The sequence below is a fragment of the Toxorhynchites rutilus genome, chromosome 3 (genome assembly GCF_029784135.1).
Source record: "Toxorhynchites rutilus septentrionalis strain SRP chromosome 3, ASM2978413v1, whole genome shotgun sequence".
In the NCBI taxonomy this organism is placed as follows: Eukaryota; Metazoa; Arthropoda; class Insecta; order Diptera; family Culicidae; genus Toxorhynchites; species Toxorhynchites rutilus.
The window spans coordinates 324004229-324025767 of record NC_073746.1 but is presented as its reverse complement, the minus strand read 5'-3'; the positions used below and the strand labels follow the sequence as shown (position 1 = coordinate 324025767).

Genomic DNA, 21539 nt, shown 5'->3' with positions numbered 1-21539 from the left:
CGTAATGACTACCGGATTCAAACTTTTATTTGATTCCGCCCTCATTCAAAGCCTTTCCTGCATCTTCATGTCCAAACGCAGTCCGCTATGTATGAAGCGATCACTACTACTAATGCGCTGTCTTGCGTAAAAATGATATTTGTGGTTCAATGTATTCTACTGAACGAAGCCGATGGAAACGATAGAAAACACACACTCCATTGTTGATTGAACAGGAACAGCTCACATGGTCACGCATTGCCTCTGCGCAGTGTTTGGATTTCGATCAAAATCAAATGATACACAATGTGTCATGCAAGTAAACTCTCACGAACATATAACCAAATATGAGAGGATCATTCAGATACTTGTATGAATGTCAGCAATCACTTTTGTAACATTTAGTGATTAAACTAAGAGAGGAACGAAGACTGTTGTTTGCATATTCGAGTTGTATCAAACATGGCACACTATTTTCGAAGCCTGCATACAAGTTTGAACCGCATATATCGTCTCATTTTACTATAGCGAAACCCACTGCACAGACAAATGTAAAGCAATAAATGATACAAGAAAAATTACGTCATCATTACGTCACCATTTGCGGAGAGCAGCGAATGGGAAAAGAGATAAAACGCGAGAGTTTTTGCTTCTCACTGGAGCGGTGTTGCTAGTAAAACTATGCGGTCTATATGAATATACACATTTCAAGGGATAGCGGCGTTAAAAATGGAAAATATAATCTGACTACCCTTCCCTTAGCCTCTATCGAGCTAAATAATCATATAGTTTGCACTCTCTGAGACTTAAAAATCAGGATCTGCTACATTAGCTGAATATGAATCTTTCGCTTTGCGTTGTCCGTACGATCCTACTGTTTCATGATGCATGGAGAGGTCGATATGCATATGTTAGAGGCAAAGAAGAAAATAAGCTTTCTGCACTGAAAGCGTATATGATAGCTTTGCTTGCATGCTGGTGTGCAATGAAGTACGAGCCGATGCAGAGTTGTCTCGTTCTCTTTTGTGTCGTGATTTGCAGCACATAACAATAATAGAATACCGCTGGGGGAAATGTTTCCTGAAAGATCATATTTGAACGAACGAAAGCGATTTTTTCAATGAGTGGATCATTTGGCAAACACTGCTTCTGCGTGAACTACAGAGGAATAACTTCGCTTTGTGTCTGTTCCAAGCTTTGTGTTCTGTACCGTAAAAGATCCACTATCACGAACCTGGTTCAGTTTACCTCGTTTTGTATAAACAACATTGATGCCGGTGCTCAAGTCGACAACTTGAAATTTTCCTTTGATAGAGTTGACCATGGAATACTGGTGGAACGATTAGGAAGAATTGGTGTCTTCGTGGTGATATCACCAGCTGTTTTGAATCAGGAGCCAACCTTGCTTTTTTCACTTTTCATTAAAGATCTTTCTATCGTACTGCCACAGAGCGAGTATTTTACGCCGATGACATCAAAATCTACGTGGTCATTAGAAACTTCGAGGACTTCCATGCTTTGCAACGACTACTGGACTGTTGCACTGGATGGTGTACACAGAACAGGCCAAAGCTAAGCATTCATAAATGTAACGTTAATCACGTATCAGCTTAATCTCTGAACATACGATTACGCAATTAACGGAAATTGCCTCGATCATGGCTCTCAAGTTGTGATCTTGGCATCATCCTAGACTCAGTACACTCATACCTCGCTATACGGCCGCTCTTTATACGGCATTTCGATATAACGGCCCTCTTCAATTGTTTATTGTTTAGTGTTTATTATTGTTTACGGCCTAAAATGATTCGCTATAATGGCAAAAAATAGTTTTTTTTAATATCGATATACTGCCATTCCATGTCAAACCTATATATTAGTTCTCAGATTGTTGTGAAAAATTATGTATTTGTTCCTTGTCGCCAAATAATAGAACCGTTTTTTTTCATTTCATCAAAGTCATTTTTGGGAAAAGAAAAAACACATATTTTTCAGACCAATCTATAATAGAAATGGGAATCTTAATGAAAAAAAAAATACCAGTCTAATATTTTGCGATAAGAAACAAAACTACCAATATTAACGAAAATCTTAGAACGGAGTCGGAGCCTGTTCTTATTATATGTACAAATAAATGTACTTGCCATGTATGTATTTTTGATTCAAATGAACTAAAAAGATAAAATGCATTTTGAATGATAAACCATGTTACATATTTCAACAATTTGGAACCGATCCGATTGAATTCATGTGAGTTTGTATTAGAATAATTGTTTCCTTATACGGCTTTTCGCTTTGCGGCCAAGTTTCGTGGAACGAATCTAGGTCGTAAAGCGAGGTATGGGTGTATTTATTGTAACCGATTTAAAGACATGATCTCTGAAGCCAATCGGCAGCTGGGATTTGTGTTTAAAATATCCCGAGTATTTAACAACCCACTTGGCCTCCGATATTTATATTTCTCTTTGGTGCGATCAATTTTGAAATACATTTTTTTTAGTTTGGTGCTCATATAAGTCAACTTGGACTTGGATTTCAATTGGTTTCGGTGCGCCATAATCGTCGTTCTTCTGATGCTCCACCATCTCCAAGTGTTGTGCCAGTTTGTCCTTCAATTTGTAGGGTACCGTATATGCCTTCTTAAATATGGGCTGGTCGTGTTTCAAAACCAGTTCCCCCTCGTAGCCTACGACAGGTTCTGAAAAATCTTTCTTCTCGTTCAGACTATTTATTAAAGCAGTATTCATAAAACCCGACCTCCATCCAGAAAAGAAACAGTCAAGCCATGATCTTCCAATTAAAGGAACAAAACTGTTGCTGCATTTTAAAACCTTCAATTTTTGCTGTGCTTTTATGCCATTCAGTTCTACATGTACAGAAATTTCCCCCAGAATTCTCAATCGAGCTCCATCAACAACAATAAGCTGTTTACCTGAGTTATGCATTGGAATTCCATTGAAATTTTTTCTATAATTGGCCTCACTAATTACGGAAACGGCTGAACCCGAATCAATTTCCATTTCCAGCAAACAGTTTTGTACTTTTGCCTTAATCAGGCACGGTTCGTTGATTCTATTTACGGAAGAAATCATCAAATATTCTATTCCATCTGTGTCTTCACTTGAACTTTCATGACCGGCTGACCTTTTCAAATCATAGCTTGTGTCCTTGTCATTATTTTCTACATGATGCACCGCATTTCGATTTCTCAAACTGTAACAGTCTCTTCTCAGATGGTCTCGCTTCTTGCAATAGTTACAAATTGCATTAGCGTCAGCACTACGATTTCTAACTTCAGACGGAGAAACTAACTCGCCTGTCATTTCTGTAACTTGTTCTACCTCTGTATGTCCTGTCACGACTAAAATCACGGCTACTTTCTCCTACCTTTTTCCCTATTCTATTCTTAACTGAATGCACTTCATCTTTTCTAGATTCACTACTCAATGCTTTTGTTTGTTTGTTGGCAACTTCACTGCTAAGTAACTTTTTCTCTATCACGTCCAGTGTCAATGTCTCCGACATCAGCAAAGATTTTTGCAACTCCCGATCGTGTAGTCCCATTATCAATCGATCCCTAATTGCTGTTTCCTTGAACTGTTGAAAATTGCAAAGCTCTGCCTGCAACTTTACCGATAATATGAAACTTTCAGCACTTTTTGGAATCGATTGTACAAATAGAACCGCTGCATCATATCAGGGTCTACCTTGTCGAATCGTTCCTTTAACTTTTTCACCATATCCTCATACCTTAAAGTTCCGAGCTCAACAGTAGGAAACATAAGTTTCAGCTCATCGTAAACAACCGGACCGGTAAGAGCAATCAGTACCGATTTTTTGTTTTCTTCAGTCCAGCCATTGAAGGAGCTTAGATGCTCCAAACGCTCCATATAGTTAGTGAAGGACGTGCCTTGCACACAATGGTCCAATGTACCAAACGAAGGCTTTGGTCATGGTAATAGCAAGCAGCAAAAAAAAGGAAATCAAAACAACTTACTTGTTAAATCTTTTTTTTCTCACCGATACTGGAACACTAACAACTGCAGTTATCCTCCCACTGTAGTTGTTTACGTTTGTGAGTGAGACACAGCCAGTGAAGCCTTTCTCACAACTCACTACTCAGTCACAGCGAGAACTCTTTCTCCAGCCTGACAGTTGCTCCGCCACACGATCGCTCGCCCGCTCTTCACTGGTCAGATCGGTCAGATGGTTTTCCCCGATGTTGTGAGTGCCGACTCTCGAACAAGAGATATTACGCTCTGGTAACTATCTGAGAGTAACTATGAGATCGAACAATGGTCCTGCGATAAAAACGAAGATGGCCAAATCAATAGGAGATCTGTGAATAATGAAGAGAAATAAAATGGCCAAAGACAATTAATGATATGTTGAGCAAAATGGAATCTTTTGTTTCGTAAATATACTTTACATACAATTTAAAGTAGATTTATCTATAAAATTGCACGCCACTAGGGACGCTAACGATTTCTTTACACAATTTCTAACAACAGTAACTCTTATTTGATCAAGGTGTTTTTGACCTCTTCAAAGCTAACTCAAGCACACTGTCTCTGCACAAGTTTTCTAGAGTTTACCACTCTCCACAAAAACTCTGCTATTTACTTACTCAGCTCACTCTGAAATTTCCTTGCTACACGGATTATTCCGTCTGAGAATCACTATCACTTTTTTAAATTTTCCTCGTCGCCAGCTTTTATGTTTTTTTTTCCAAAATTTTTATGTTTCGCTTTTATGTTTCCACTTTTTATTTATTTTAATTAAGACTTGGAAATAATAAGACGTGTGTTAACTTTGGGATCACAGAATATTCTGCCTTACGTTTATTCTTTTTAATTTCAAAAGTCTATTTAATTGATCGTCCGTATAACGAAAGGGTTTACCCATTTTACCGAACTTTCTTATTTTTATGGTACACTACAAAGTTGATGCACCACAACTTTACAGAACTGGGCAGGTACCACTGACAACGAGGATTACTATGGAGAAGAGCTCCGTTCCCGCTCAGTATTGTTTTTTTTTTAAATTTTTAATTAAGGCGCACTTATGCGGTTTTAATTAAGGCTGCAAAAAGCCAGATGAATGGATAAACAAATAAATAAATATAATACATTATAAGAATGTGCACGAGGGAAGCATAGAAAAGAGCTCGTGTTTGTGTGTGATTGAATCGCACGTGGAAATTGTTGGTTTTATGCGTTGTCAAATGAAGACAATGGTGGTTTTGGAACAAATAGAGTGCCGCATGTTGTATAGTGTCGCAGCTGGTGTCTTGACAAAGGGATACATACTGGCAATAAGGATACAAGTTTCTTGTATTGTTCTCGCGAGAACGAGAATGAATCATGTGTGAACCATCTTCAAAATCACGCAAACCTATCGATTCTTTTAAGGGACATATAGATGCATTTTAAAATAATATCATAAGTAATGGAAAGCGAATTGTTGCTCATTTGAGTGAATTTAGGAATGTGTTTGGACTTATTGATGTTGTATATGTCCGAGATTTATGTGCAGGGAAAGATTCTTCCAGAGGAAATAACGTCTAGTCGAGTTCACGGTTGAACTACTAATGAAAAATCTTTATTATTCTACAGTTGTTGCTATGTTAAATATATAGCAACGGAACGATGTTGCATATGCCCAGGTTGCCTTGATGCTTCATCACTCCTCCTCAACATCGTATGGTAGAATCCCAATGGCTTCCCGTAATTGCCGCAACTTCATTGCACCCAAGGGCTTGGTGAGAAGATCCGCTTTCATTTGTTCGGTGGGACAGTACCGAATGGACACGATGCCACTTGCTGCCAGATCCTTAATAAAACAGCACTTGGTGTCGATGTGTTTCGATTTTCGCGAGGTCCCGTCCGCCGCCGCCAGTGCGATACAGCTCTGGTTGTCTTCGTTGACTACGATGGGTAACTCCAGACGCTCGCCCAAGTCTTCAACTAATCGACACAGCCACTGCAGCTCTTGCAAATATTCGGCTAGCGCGATGTACTTCGCTTCAGTGCTGGATAGGGATACACACGTTTGCATCCTGCTTCTCCAGCCAACTAGTCCGCCACCGAACTTGAAGATGTAGCCAGTGTTCGACTTCCTGTTGTCGACTTCACCAGCCCAGTCCGCGTCTACGAAGCACTCCAGTTGAAGGTTGCTACCGCCACCTAGATGCAGCTCGTGGTCCGCCGTACATTTGAGGTAACGAAGCATCCGCTTGACCTCGTTCCAATCCGCTGTGGTTGGTTTGGTGACCCGCCGCCCGAGAATGGATGTGGAGATCCCTATGTCCGGGCGCGTATTGACCGAAATGTACAACAAAGCACCAATTATACTCTGGTACTGTTGTGCATCTGCCAACGAGTCACTGTCCTCCTCCTTTTGTTGCACGAATCCTGTCACCATCGGAACCCGGGAGGTTTTGCAGTTCCCCATGTTGAACCGCGCCAGAATCTTCGCCACGTATGATTTCTGGTTCAAGACGTATCGGCCCGCATGCTGTCGAACGTGGATTCCAAGAAAGAACGTCAGATCGCCCAGCTCCGTAATCTTGAAACTCTTCTTCAACGCTCCGACCAGTAACCGATAGTCCTGCTCCGTCTGCACACAACCATGATATCGTCCACGTAAATCAGGAAAAAAGTAAACACACCGTCCGAATTCCGCAGGTAGAGACACGAATCAGCTGCTGATGAGTAGAACTCCATTTCCTTCAGTACCGCATCTATTCGCTGGTTCCACACTCGCGCCGCTTGCTTCAGACCGTAGAGACTTCGCTTTAAAGAGCACACCGTATCAGGATCACCGTTAGAGTACCCCGGGGGCTGCTTCATAAAAATCTCCTCCTGCAGGGCGCCATACAGATACGCTGTCTTTATATCGATGTGTTTGACCAACAATCGCCGCTTGCTCGCTACTGTCAGCACAGTATGGAACGTGATTTGCTTCACCACCGGTGCGAAAACCTGATCATAATCAGTTCCGTACTTTTGGGAGAATCCCTGTGCGACCAACCTGGCCTTGTATCGCACGATCTCCCCGGACTCGTTCGCCTTACACTTGAACACCCACTTACAGCCTACCAAGTTGCGCCGTTGGGGTAGCTTGGTGAGAATCCACGTTCCGTTGTCCCGGTGAAAGACCATTTCCTCGTTCATGGCCGCTTTCCACTTTTCACTGTCCGGACTCGCAATCGCTTCGCTGTACGTTTTTGGCTCTGCGCTCGTGTTCACTGTCAGGCCAATCGTGCATGTGGCGAACCGCTCTGGTGGAACTCCAATGTTTGCTCTCTGCGACCGTCTCACGCCATCACGTGCTGCCGGAACTACTGGGGTTTACTCTTCCCTCCTGTACCGGCAACGCCTCGTCCGGATTATCTTTGGGATCGTCGTCGCTATCCTCATCGAACCCGAAAAATTCTTCTTCGGACTCTTCGCTTCGCTTGGCGTCGAACAATGGCACCGACACGTCCACATCTGCAACGGTTGACTCACCTGGTGCTTCACGGATGGTTCCATCTTTCACGTTCTTGTTCTCCTCGTCGAACTCCAAGAAACGCACGTCACGACTGATGACTATCTGAGCAGTTGACGTATTCAGCAAACGAAAGGCCTTGCTGTCCGACGCATATCCGACGAAGGCCATCTTGATTGATTTTCTTTCGAACTTCTTCCTCTTTTGCACCGGTTGCCACACGTATGCACTGCAGCCGAAAATCTTGAAGTGCTGCAAATCGGGTTTGCTGCCGAACCAAATCTCGTACGGCGTTGATCCAATCGCTGACGACGGCAGCCGATTCTGGATGTACGCCGCGGTGTTCACAGCTTCCGCCCAATAGTGGCGAGGCAAGCCAGCATCCAACAGCATGCACAGTCCCATCTCGTTTAACGTTCTGTTCCTTCTTTCAGCAATGCCGTTCTGCTGTGGCGCGTACCCAGCGGTGAATTCAGCCTTGATTCCCTCCTCAGCGTAGAACTTACGCAGGACGTTGCTGGTATACTCGCCGCCCCGGTCTGAACGGATGACTTTCGGTTTCCGTCCAAACTACGTTTCGGTGAACCTGATATACTCACGGATCCTGTCGGCGACTTCGGACTTCTCCTTGAGGAAATAGACGACCGTATAGCGGCTATGGTCATCTATCATCGTCAGTAGTATCTGCACCCACCCGGCGATGTCGTCATGGGACCACACACGTCGCTGTGCACGATATCCAACACTGCTCTCGATTTCTTCTCAGCTTCCTGGGGAAATGACGTCGTGTCATCTTCCCTTCGACGCAACACTCGCACGTCTGCCGAACTCCGCAACTCTTGATTTTCATCCCCGACGCCAAACCACGCCGCTCGACCTCGCCAATCACATCCGGATCTCTGTGTCCGAGTCTTCGGTGCCACACGTGCAGACAGTCAGGGTTGTGGCTCTTACCACTTACCAGCAACGATTTTTCAATCACGTTCAGTCGGTACATGCCACCCGCGCGATCTGCCGTCGCAATCACCAACCCGTTATACACCAACGAACACTGATTCGCATCAAATTCCGCACGTACACCTTTTTCTGCGAGTTTCATCACCGAAATCAAGTTGCCTTCTAGTCCCGGAGCAAAAATTACACCAGTCAACGTAACGGACACTTTTTCATTGTGACCGTCCACGCACTCGATTTTACAATCACCAACGCCCGCGGTACGAAGAACTTTTCCGTCGGCGGTCGAAATGTCCGGACGAATACTCTCATCGAGACGCACAAAGTTACTGCGATTTTTCGCCAAATGCGAAGTCGCGCCCGAGTCGATCACCCACGCATTAGAGTCAGAAACATGCTGATCGGACCGCACCATAAACGTGAACGTCTTTGCGTCGTTTTCGCGCACTGTTTTGGCCTTGGTCTTTTCCTTTTTCTGCTCTGCTTTACCGCTTTCCGCCAGGAACGCCTTGCAATTCCGCTTCCGATGCCCCGGCTTGCCGCAATGATAGCAGACAGCACCTTCGTCCACTTCGTCCAACAGTTTGATCTTGACGAGCTCTAGCGTAAGCTCATCCTCGTTCCTCGCTTCCAGAGCCGTTGTGAGAGGATTGAACGACTCCGGAAGGGCCCGAAGTATTAGCGCAACTTTGAGGCACTCTTTCATTTCAAATCCGGAACTCTCCAGACGACCATACTGCGTCTCGATATCTGCCAAGTAGGTCTCCATGTTGTCCCCAATCTTGAAATTCTGGTTCGTGATCTGCCGGAGAAGGGTCACCCGCTGTCCCAGCGTGGTCTTCTCGTGGTGCGCCTTTAGCGCCGCCCACGTGTCCTTCGCCGTCTTCTTGTCACGAATCAGTCCGAATTGGCTTTCGTCCAGCATTAGCTGAATCGTGGCCAACGTCTTTTCGTCGCCTTCCGTCCAAGCTGCCGTAACCGGTACCGGAGGAGTACCTGGATCCACATGCCTCCAGAGCTGCTCCCTCCGCAACAACGCCAACGCGGAAAACGACCATGCTTGGTAGTTTGAATTGGTCAACTTGACAATCTTCGCCCACTCCATCACTTCGAGAAAAAACAGCAACTATTCACGCTTCAATTTTCCGACTTCAGTAGCTTCCGGACTGGGCCCATAACCTGTCCGAGATTTATGTGCAGGGAAAGATTCTTCCAGAGGAAATAACGTCTAGTCGAGTTGACGGTTGAACTACTAATGAAAAATCTTTATTATTCTACAGTTGTTGCTATGTTAAATATATAGCAACGGAACGATGTTGCATATGCCCAGGTTGCCTTGATGCTTCAACAGTATATGTGTCGCTCTAGACAGCGAGAAAACAACAATATATTTTAATGCAGTAATCTTATTGGACAATCTTCTCAAATTGGCTTTTTATTGCTTTGCGAATCGTTCGCGCCTCTTACTCAGCGCAAGCATTCACTATTCATCGGTCTTCCCTTCAGCTTGGCTCATTACATTTTAGATATGCCAAGAGCAACCAACACTTACTGCTGGAGCCTTATGTTGGCAGACAGCTGAAACTTAATTGCGCACTTAATATTTTTGATACGTTACTATTATTGTGAGAAAAATTGTCAGAAACTTCAAAGCATTTTGCAATTCCAATTTCTCGCGTAGTAAGGCTTCCCAGTTATTTTGCATTTGGCCAGTCTTGATTTTGCCATGCCGTGTACCGAATGCGTGAGCATAGTTAATCCAAGCCGATGATGGTCGGATAGAGATTTTTGATATTTTCAGGTTATCCTGCTCTACTATCGGTTGCATTATTCATTTTCAATTTTTCTCCGCGCTTCCCCCCAGATGAACAACCGACGCAATGCGTCCTCCCCGCATCAGATAGGCAAAAATGCTCCGATGAACATCTATACGCCCCGCAGCAGCTCGGAGCGGATGTCCGTCGGTGGGAACAACAACAACAACAACAACAGCGGCAGCAATCAATCCTCCGGCGGTGGTAACACGTTGGGACGTCACAAGAGCAAACATCACCGGGCGGTAATCGGGCTGCTTGGCCACTACATGATCCACCCGAACAACACCGTCGTCAACCTGAATAATCTTGCTGCAAGCAAAGACGAAAGCTTAAACCAGGGTGGTAATCATAACAATGTTCCCATTGGCAAGGATCAAAAGCAGCAGCAACAGCAGCAGCAGCAGCAGCTGTACAGCATGAGCAAAAAGTCACCGGCACAAAACGTAAACAACGCGATGTCTTCCTCCAAGCGCAAGAAGACCACCTCGCCGACAGATAGGAAGGGTGGCCCGATCGGTGGTGGTGGTGGCGGCGGTAGCAACAGCGGCAGCGGCATGGATAGCCGATGATAGCATGCGAGGCATCAGCACTGTGCGCGCTATGTGCACTACTGCTTCTGAGCAGATGAGCAGCAACAGCAGCAGCATACATATTTCATCTTCATTTTTATTCGCTGTCTGCGCGCGCCTAGCTGAATTTTACGGTTTACTAGGATAGTAGTTTCGCTAGTACATGATGTTGTCACGTGGAAGACGAATCGAATGGAAGTACAGTGAATGAAACCTATATACATACATAGATGTATACATTTAGCGTGTAGAACGAATTTAGACGTATTTGTTCTTTTGCGCGGAAAGTCTGCCATCGGCGCGCGTCACTTCTTTTTCGTCTCTGTGTACAGTTGCCATTCGTATCGGTAATAGCGTGTTGCCAAACAGCAACAATGCCAAAACAACAAACTCATCTTCTTTTCCGAACGCATGTAGTAGTCACTGCCCACAAAAAAGGACGAACGGGCGCCTGTGTCACAGCCCCGCCAGAGAAGAATGATCCCATAGTCAGACGAGTAAACAAGATATAGACCTTTATATCAGTTAAGCTAGTAGGAAATAAGTATTTAAGCTCATATGCGTGATAGAGAAAAGTGATTATTGTTTAGGGATTAAATCCTATTGATGAAGAAAGCCACATATAATTTCGCTCACAAAATTATTCAGACACACACAGACAAACAATCATGCAGCATATAAGCAAGAAAAAAACGAACAGATCCAGTAATCAGTAGTATCCATACTAACATTCTAGAGAGTTATCGCCCATACCCCGCGATTGGAACAAACAAAGCCGTTCTGAGGCATGACCAGCAGCTGTTGCTTTCGAGATTGTTGAGAGGTTTTAAAACGTTTGCATAAACTCTGCACTCTTTCAGAAAACAAGCTGTAGAAAGGAGAGTTTTGGTCGAAATTAAGTACTATTATCATTACCACCAGCACGGTTAGAAGTAGAAAAAGGGAGGAAGCATACCACGAAATCAAAGCATATTCCCAGTTAGTAGTGGACTTAAGGCACAACAAGCTTTGGCATATACCCTGAAGCAGAGAAACGTTAAAGTGAAGGAAAGCAGTCAGAGAGAGAGAGGTCATTTTTTCCGCCCTTATAAGAAGCCTAAACAGTAATAATAACGATAATGATTGAGACTAGTGACAAACGTTGATGAGTTCGAGTTTTAGAAGATGAGTAACCCTGGTAGCGGATCTGCTGCGAACGGTCAAGCAATGTGAGTATTGATTGATGTTAATGTATACTTATTTTTTGCAGATATTGAACGACTTTCAGTGGAAATTGTATGACCAGGTGTAATAGTTTTGAAGATGAGACTGGAAATCTCAGGCTGATTTCGTAGCTCTCATAAGTAGTTTTAATAGGGTAGATAGGGGCAATACGGTCCCCCTAAGAACGAAACGACCTCAATCATGTAGGATCACTTACAAATTATGCTACATGTTGAAACCTCACGATTGGAAACCTTATTGATCGATGTAAATTGTATGAATATGCCACATTTATGTGGAAAATTTACACTTTTAAAAATGTGTTCCATTTCCGTCGATCGAAGGTACTACGGGGCAAAATGGGCCACCATGCCGGGCAATCACCCCTATTCTGTATTTCGATCGATTCGAAATATTTCGAACGAGTTGATAAAATTCCATTCTGTATTTCGTTCGAGTAGTTTTTGCATTTCGTTCGATCTGTTTCTCTTCGAACATCAAATGGGCAAAACGTTCGAAATAAGGAACGCAAAATTATAACTCGAACGAAATAACGGTTCCGAACGAAATGGAAATCCGTCGGAATACAGAATAGGGCTGAATATGACCATGTTAGTTGATTCAATCTTTTAAGCATGTTTTTGCTAGGAAATAATGTAACAAGTTCATAAGAGGAAAGTTAAATATATTTTGCAACTATATTTTTCATTGGACTGGATTTTCAGTTTGTATGTACAAAAAATAACAATCTGATCAAAGTGATTGGACTGCAATTTTACGTTACCCAAAGCAGAAACAGAATATATGTGCAGTTAGTGGCATCCAGGGTTGCCACATTTAAGTTTGTAAAATTTTCTGAGATATTTAGCAACAAAATCTCTAAAAAAAATTTGTATAGAAAAAATAAGGGAAAAAATGAAAATTTAGCTTTATTCTGTATTATTTTTTTTTATTTATGAGTTTTCGTATCAATACAACAAAATGAATCATAAAAAGGTTTTCTCATAATCCTCTGAATTGTATGATGTTTATACATGGTTTTGTTGAACTTTGCCTTCAAATGTTTCGTCAATTTCATCCTTGAAGCTCCTCCTTGAGCCGATAAGTAGTTCTTCGCTTTTAAAATAGAGTCCTTAATTGTGGGTGCCAACCGACTTCCGGATTTGTTTAGTTGGCATTATTTTTTTTATTTATTTATAATGATACTACATCCCATTGAGAGATTAGATCCTCTTCACAATTTTTCGCCAATAGTCCCGATCCATGGCTGCAGTTCTCCAACTCCCGGCTGCACCGATTCTTGCCAAGTCCTGCTCCACCTGGTCCAACCACATCGCTCGCTGGGCTCCTCTCCTTTTGTTCCTACCGGATTCGATGCGAACACCATCTTTGCAGGGCTGCTGTCCGGCAATCTTGCAACATGCCCTGCCCATCGCACTCGTCCAGCCTTGGCGACTTTCTGAATGCTGGGTTCGCCGTAGAGTTGCGCCAGTTCGTGGTTCATTCTCCTTCTCCATACTCCGCTTTCCTGTACACCACCGTATATTGTTCTGAGCACTCGGCGTTCGAAAACTCCAAGCGCTTGTGAGTCCTCTTCAAGCATCGTCCATGCTTCGTGCCCATAGAGAACAACCGGTCGAATTAGGGATTTGTACATGGTACACTTCGTACGGGGTCGGAGTTTGTTGGACCTCAAGGATTTGCGGAGCCCATAGTAGGCTCGACTTCCATTGACAATGCGTCTTCGAATTTCACGGCTGTTGTTGTTGTCAGTTGTTATCAACGAGCCAAGGTAGACAAATTCCTCTACCACCTCGAGCTCGTCGCCATCGATCACAACACTACTACCAAGAAGAACTCTGTTGCAATCAGTCCCTCCAGCTAGCATGTATTTAGATCTAGACGCATTGATCCCAAGCCCAATCAGCCCTGCTTCGTGTTTCAGTCGGGTATACAAGTCGGCTACCGTCGCATGTGTTCTTCCGATTATGTCCACGTCGTCGGCGAAGCATATAAACTGACTAGACTTGTTGAAAATCGTGCCCCGCATGTTGAAGCCCGCTCTCCGCATAACACCTTCCAGCGCCACGTTGAAGAGCAGACAGGAGATTCCATCGCCTTGTCGAAGTCCCCTGTGAGTCTTAAATGATTCCGACAGCTCACCTGAGATCCGCACACTGCACCGCACACCGTTCATCGTTGCCTGAATCAGTCTTGTCATCTTTCGGGGAAAGCCGTGTTCGTCCATGATCCTCCATAGCTGTCGTCGGTCGATTGTATCATATGCGGCCTTGAAGTCGACGAAGATGTGGTGTGTAGGGACCTGATACTCGCGGCACTTTTGGAGGATCTGCCGCAGTGTAAAAATCTGGTCGAGATTTTTACACTGCGGATCTCCGGTAGGGCATGAATCCGGCCTGATAACTTTCCACAAATCTACTTACTATTGGCGATAGGCGGCGGAAGAGGATCTGAGACAAAATTTTGTAGGCACCATTCAGGATTGTGATGGCACGATAGTTCCCACAATCCAACTTGTCGCCTTTTTTATAGATGGGGCAGATTACCCCGTCCTTCCACTCCTCCGGTAGCTGTTCTGTGTCCCAGATCCTGACTATCAACCGGTGCATACACTCTACAAGTTTTCTCGGACCTCCCTTGAAGAGCTCCGCTACGAGGCCATCCTTACCAGCTGCTTTGTGGTTCTTGAGCTGATTAATGGCCTCCTTAACTTCACCCATCGTCGGGGGTGGTACGTCGTCGTTGTTCATTGCACCGGTGTAGTCCTCCTTAACGCCGTCTAGGTCTCCTGTCTGCGCGCTGTTCAGGTGTTCATCGTAGTGCTGCCTCCACCTTTCGATCACCTCGCGTTCGTTCGTCAAGATGCCTCCTTCCTTGTTTCTGCACATTTCGGCCCGCGGCACAAAGCCTTTGTGTGAGGCGTTTAGTTTCTTGAAGAACTTCCGCGATTCTCGAGAACGATAAAGCAGCTCCATCTCCTCACACTCTTTCTCTTCCAGGCGGCGCTTTTTTTCCCGAAAGAGATGTGTTTGCTGGCTTCGTTTCAGTCTGTATCGTTCCATGTTTTGTCGAGTCGCTCGTTGCAGCATGGCTGCGCGTGCTGCATCCTTCTCGTTCAGGAGCGCTCGGCACTCGTCGTCAAACCATTCGTTCCGTTGTCCTCGTTGTTCATACCCGATGACGGTCTCTGCTGTGCTGCTAATTGCTGATTTTAAGGAGTTCCAGCATTCATCGAGGGGAACAGCATCCAGTTCGTCTACCCCCGGTAACGCAGCTTCAAGACGCTGCGAGAATGTTGCAGCAACGTTCGGCTCCTGTAGTCGTCGTAGGTGGTACCGTGGTGAGCGCTGGTGTCTTATGTTATTGACGACTGACAGTTTAGAACGCAGTTTGACCATCACCAGGTAGTGGTCTGAATTGATGTTAGCGCCACGATAGGTTCTGACGTCGATGATATCCGAGAAGTGCCGACCGTCGATCAAAACGTGGTCAATTTGTGTTTCTGTTTGCTGTGGTGATCTCCAGGTGTAACGGTATAGGAGGCTGTGCTGGAAGAAGGTGCTACGTATGGCCATGTTCTTGGAGGCAGCGAAGTCGATAAGTCTTAGGCCGTTTTCGTTGGTTCGCTGATGGGCGCTGAACCTACCAATTACCGGTCTGAATTCCTCCTCCTGGCCGACCTGAGCGTTCAAATCACCGATGACTATTTTGATGTCGTGTTTTGGGCAGCGATCGTATTCACGCTCTAGCTGCGCGTAGAATTCTTCTTTATCGTCATCGGTGCTAGCTAGATGGGGGCTGTGGACGTTGATAATGCTGATATTGAAGAAGTGGCCTCTCATCCTCAATCTGCACATTCTTTCATTGATCGGCCACCAACCAATCACCCGTTTATGCATCTCCCCCATCACGATGAAAGCTGTACCCAGCTCGTGTGTGTTGCCGCAGCTCAGATAGGTGGTATATCCACCATGGAACGATCGCACTATCGAACATTTCCAGCACACCTCCTGCAGCGCTACGATGTTGAAATTGCGGGCTCTCAATATTTCCGAAAGAATTCGGGTACTCGCAAGAAAATTGAGAGACTTGCAGTTCCATGTTCCGAGTTTCCAATCTCTAGTCCGTGTTCTTTGTGTAGGTCTAGTCCGATTGTCCTGTCTCGAATTTCTTTGTGAATTTTCCTGTGCGTTTTATTTTTAGGGATGGCTTGCAGGGCCTGCACCAACCCCCTGTCTCAGTCAGTGATCAGCCGCCCCTAACATGGGGATCAGACGCTGTTTTGAGCCGCACCTCCATGGTGAACAGACGCTCGGATAGGCCCCCTTCCCTGTCAGCATACGACCAAGATCCCACCGGGGTTGGTTACCCGATCTTCACTATGGTTACTCGTACCCCAGCCGGTACCACGGGGAGGTAGGGATAGGAGTTACTGGACAGGAAGCTAAGGACCACGAATGGGGCCTATTTTATGCCTGCAGGTACGCGAAGTACCGATGGTACGCTTAGTCCAGTCATTTACCAACCAGTTGGCATTATCCAAGTGTCTTACAAACGACCTATGCAATGGATACGAAATTTTCTCATCACGTCTTTTGGCATTCAACAGCTGGGACCAAGTTATATCTGAGTCACTCATTTTTTTGAGCAAGAAGATTCATCTTGAGTAGCCTGAATTCGTTGTCCAAGCCTTACAATTCAAAGGATTATTATTACTTGCTTTAACGAATTGAGAAAACTGGTGCTTCAAATCATTAAGGTTTGGTAGCTTGACGAAATTTTGAGGGTTAATCAAGGCCGTGGTTTTGATAACCGGATTGCTAAAATCAAATCGCATTGAAATCTGTTTCACGAGTTCAATATAGAAGCCACGACATATCGATTTGAAGATCAGATTCCTAGCTGCATCCAATCCTCTTTCAGCTTCTTCCGCATCAATACAAACGTAAACATCCTCAAGCTTCTACTGAAAGTCTTCAAAATCTTTCACATCAATGTCAGCATCAGCAAATGGTTGCACGTAGCTCTCCAAACATAAGGTACTAACATGATCAGCAATATTATTTTGGTCTCATTACAAAGTTCGCAAAATTGAGAACTTTCTGATTTAAAAGTGTAATTGTCGTTATTGATGAGCGGTAGAACAATGTTTAGAAACAGCCTAATCAGTATACAATCGGCGTATTGATTATGGTCATACTTAACTTGGACCGAATAGAATAGCTCTTAAAATCGCTCAATATTTCGTTTAAAAACTGCTTCCAACGAAAGCCATTCGTTGCGTTGCGTTCAACATTGTCATAAATCAAGGTGTCGATGTATGCACTGTAATAAATTCAATATTTTAAAATGGATTTCAAAAATCTGTAAATTAAGTATTTTAGCTGAAAATCTGTAATTCTGTATATACAGATTCTGTATCTAAAATTTGGCGAAAAATCTGTAAAATACAGAATATTCTGTATATGTGGCAATCCTGGTGGCATCGAGAGCATTGGTTCCAATCCATCGCCGTCCATAGAGGAGCTGAGTTGCGTTTTCCCTCGTATTGCTAGGATTTTGGAATTTTTGGTCTGCATCTGTTGAACAGTGCTTTCACCATTCGTTCAAATTTGAATGAACCAACCGTAAAACAGTTCAGCTGCTCTGAATCTCTCACACTAACACACCGAGCAACTGATGTTTGCGCTGAAGATGTTAGGTGTGACGCTAACCATTCGGCCACGGGTTGGTCCCTCTGAGTATTGAATTTTTCTTTTAGTTGCCATTTTTATCAAATTACACTAAACGCGTAGCCCAAACCTGTGTACAACGTTGAATATTAATATAGAAGAATAAGAAAGTAACACAAGCAACGCAACCTGCTGATAGGGCACAAGTAAACTTGCTTTTTTTTTTGCTGTGATCAGAGAAAAATGCTTCTGTTCAATTATCTTTCCGTGCATCACACATCATGTTTCCGTGCACCACCGCTCACCCGGTGCCAGCTAAGAGAGCACAAGTGACTACATTCTGTTTACAGTTGAGAGTGGATGACGTACACTAGAAGGTATTACACGAAGAGAAGAGAGAATGAGCATTGTATGTTCCCCCTCCACGTTTAGCATTCAAGCTTCGAATGTGTATGAATCACCGACGTCGGTGGTTGTGAATCAAGGCAGTTCGCCCGGCATCACAATGTTGGATGGTTCAAAGGGAGTATTGTTCATGAATGAACAAACGAATGAATGACATTGGTTCATATTCAGTTCATTCAATATTCAAGCACTGCTGTTGAATGAAGATAATAATGTTTAGCTTACTTCTTTCTCCTATCGATAAAATATAGTTACTGGAATCACTGATGTCTCATCGACGTTAAATTGTCTTACTGGTGAATGTTGTATTTCTGCTGTACGTCCTCCAGTAAATCCTAGAATTTCACGACTGCAACGCGATAGAATCCTTGTGCACTGGCGGCAGAAGTTGCTTCTAGTGTCCGAAGTGAGAGTTGTGGGTGGCGTTTTCCATAACCAGCCAACTAGTTTTTTTTCCAAAATATATATTTTTATCAAGGCTCATATGGCGTTAGCCTCACGGGGCCGGGAGTTCAATACTTTGACAATTTTTCTTATTATCTATGTTAAAAATATGTAACCGATTACTCGCGGTTGGCTCGAGATTAGTATTACAAGTGTTTTCGTAATTGTGATGTTGCTGTCTTCAATGATCTGTACCTGTGCCCGACACGGGATACTTCCTATTGGGATGCAGCTGACCATTAATCAGCAACGCCCCCCTAGTCTGTACCTCATATCTAGCGTGGTGCGTCTTTCTCGATTCGAGGAATCCAGGATAGAATGGTCACTAACCGGCGCAATCATCAGTTCGTGTAGAGTTGTCATGAGCGGTACAACCTTTGGCTCTTGTTGAATGATCAGTGGACTGTGCATCTGTAAAGAGTGTGTGTATGTATTGCCGCGACTAAGTAAAAGTTTATCGATCGCTAGGAGGGATATGAAACGGGGACACAACGAAGGAAACATCATTAAACGTTGACATCGGCGTTTCTGAGGAACAGGTATAGATGAAGCAGAAGATCAGGATCACGGCTACCTAAGATATCCCGGACGGGGATCTCCGATTGTCTGCCTTGTGCTCTCAGTGCTCTAGAGAGCTGAGAGCGAGCAGTATGGAACCGGATACACGACCAGACAACATGCTCGATGTCGTGGTAGCCATCGCCACAATCACAAAGATTGTTTGCTGCAAGCCCAATGCGATAGAGATGCGCGTTTAGGTTGTAGTGATTGGACATAAGCCGAGATATCACGCGGATGAAATCATAAAATTATTGGCAGGTGGTCACTACCGTGGGGATCTTGGATTACCTTCCACGTGCAATCCAGGGATAACGAAGAAGAGCAAAGTGATATGTCTAGCATACTTGCCCGTGCAGGAGGGTTGGCTATTCTAGTTGCTTCCCCAGTATTCAAAACTGTCAATTTGAAGTTGTCGCACAAATCATAAATCAAAGTGGCACGGTTGTCATCGTAGAGTGAACCCCATGCTGTTCCATGGGAGTTGAGGTCACCTAAGATTAGCCGCGGCTCCGGCAGTGCCTCGATGATATCAAAAAACTGATGGCGGCCAACCATAGTTCTTGGAGGAATATATATCGAGGCAATGCAGAGGTCTTTGCCATTGATTTGTGTCTGGCAAGCGACAACTTCAATGCCTGTCATCGATGGGAGAGTGACTCTATAGAAGGAGTGACATTTTTTGATCCCCAATAGTACGCCACCAAACGAGTCATTTCGATCGAGGCGAATAATGTTGATATCGTGGAAATTCAGCTCGTCGGCTGAAGAAAGCCATGTTTCACAGAGGGAAAATACATCACAGTTAGAACTATGAATTAAAAATTTAAATTGATCTAGTTTAGGGATGATGCTTCTGCAATTCCACTGTATTACAGTGGTCAAATCCTTGACCTCTTGCACTGAATCAGGCATCGAGGGAAATGAACGCTGCTAAAAAAACACATTTTTCTTTCAAAAATGTTCTCACAATCGGGCGCAAACATAATACTACGCTTTTAAGAGGGTCATTTATATTTAAAGCATTTAAAATATTGTCCACCAGGTCAGAAAACGCAAGCAAGCCAGATTGTGGCTGTTGCCTCGACCGCGAAAAAGGAACAGACGTGTTGGGCTCTGCTCCGGGAAGTGCTGAGGACCCCTGGTGCGTAGAAGAACCGCTTAAACCAGGAGGTACTTGTTTCGGTCTATTCTCAACACGTTCGGTACGAGGTTTCATTCCAACTTGGGAAGTTTCGGTCTTCTTTCTGGGGAGTGATGGAAAAGAAGTAATTTTTCTTTTCCTAATGGCATCCTGCGATGTACCGGAACTTCCTGCATTGGGAGCGTCAGCAACAGGCTCGTCGTTCTGCAGAATAGAGTAGGGATTGTCCTGAGTCGTTGAAGCGGAACTCTTAAGCATTTTTGCATAAGTCCGCTTGGAACGTTCCTTTAAGGAACGCTTGAGTTTTTCCCCTCGTTGTATGTACACCGGGCATTGAGAAAGATCATGTGGAGCCTCGTCGCAATGAAGACACTTGCGCTCTTTTGCGCAAGAAGTCCCATCATGACTCTCTCCACAATCTGCGCAACGTTGTTTATTGCAACAATAGGCGGCCGTGTGACCGAGTTGCATACATTTGTTGCATTTCATTACCCGGGGTACAAACAACCGAACAGGTAAACGAAGTGCACCTATTGCAACGTAGTTTGGAAGAGCGGACCCCTCAAATGTCACACGAAAAGAGTTTGTCCGATTGAGAACTCGTTTGTCATTTTTAAGTGACACAGACTTCAGTCGATCGCATTCAAGAATCTTCACACTTTTAAGTGAGGAGTTCTTGAAGCGACCGACACCATCGAGTATCTCTTTTCGAGTCAAACCCTTTTCGTTTATTACACCATCTATTTCAACGTTGCAACAGGGTACGTATACGCGATACTCAATCGCAAAGAGATCACAGCGCGTTATTGCATTCGCTTGGGTCCTGCAAGAGACGACAACTCGTAATTTGTCTGGCCCCATCCGAGTAATTTCAGTAACTTTGGAAAATTTCTGCGTTAGTTCTTTTGAGACGCGAATGACATTAAGAGGTTTTGATTTTCGTCTAAAGTATACAATGAATGGACCTTTGAATCCCTCCGGGTATTCCTTTAGACGAAAATCATGTTTTTCATCAATTTCCTCATCTTCAGAACTTTCTACTTCATACACAGAATTTTCCTCCTCAACGTCTGCTTCATCCTCCTGCTCTTCAGGTGGGTCAGCATCAGAAACATTCAATGACGTGGATGGGGGATCCTCCCCGCCCTCAGCCATAATAATAAATTAGTCACCTGTTCGATGTGAACAGTATAGAATAATAATAAAAAAATAGAAAAAAAATAAATGAGTAAATAAATTATATTTGTATTCAAGGTATATATAAATTATATTTATTTCAATT

At 44.0% G+C, this 21539-nt stretch overlaps 1 protein-coding gene across 6 annotated transcripts in view; it reads left to right on the top strand.

Annotated features, from left to right (window-relative positions):
• LOC129778092 (non-canonical poly(A) RNA polymerase protein Trf4-1) overlaps positions 1-21539 on the top strand; it is a 141719-nt gene that overhangs the window by 82127 nt on the left and 38053 nt on the right. For all 6 annotated transcript variants that reach the window (XM_055784762.1, XM_055784763.1, XM_055784767.1 and 3 more), the window contains one exon: positions 10289-12018. In XM_055784762.1, the coding sequence (XP_055640737.1) occupies positions 10289-10810 (522 nt within the window). In that variant the 3' untranslated portion in view covers positions 10811-12018. The remainder of the gene's footprint in view (positions 1-10288; positions 12019-21539) is intronic.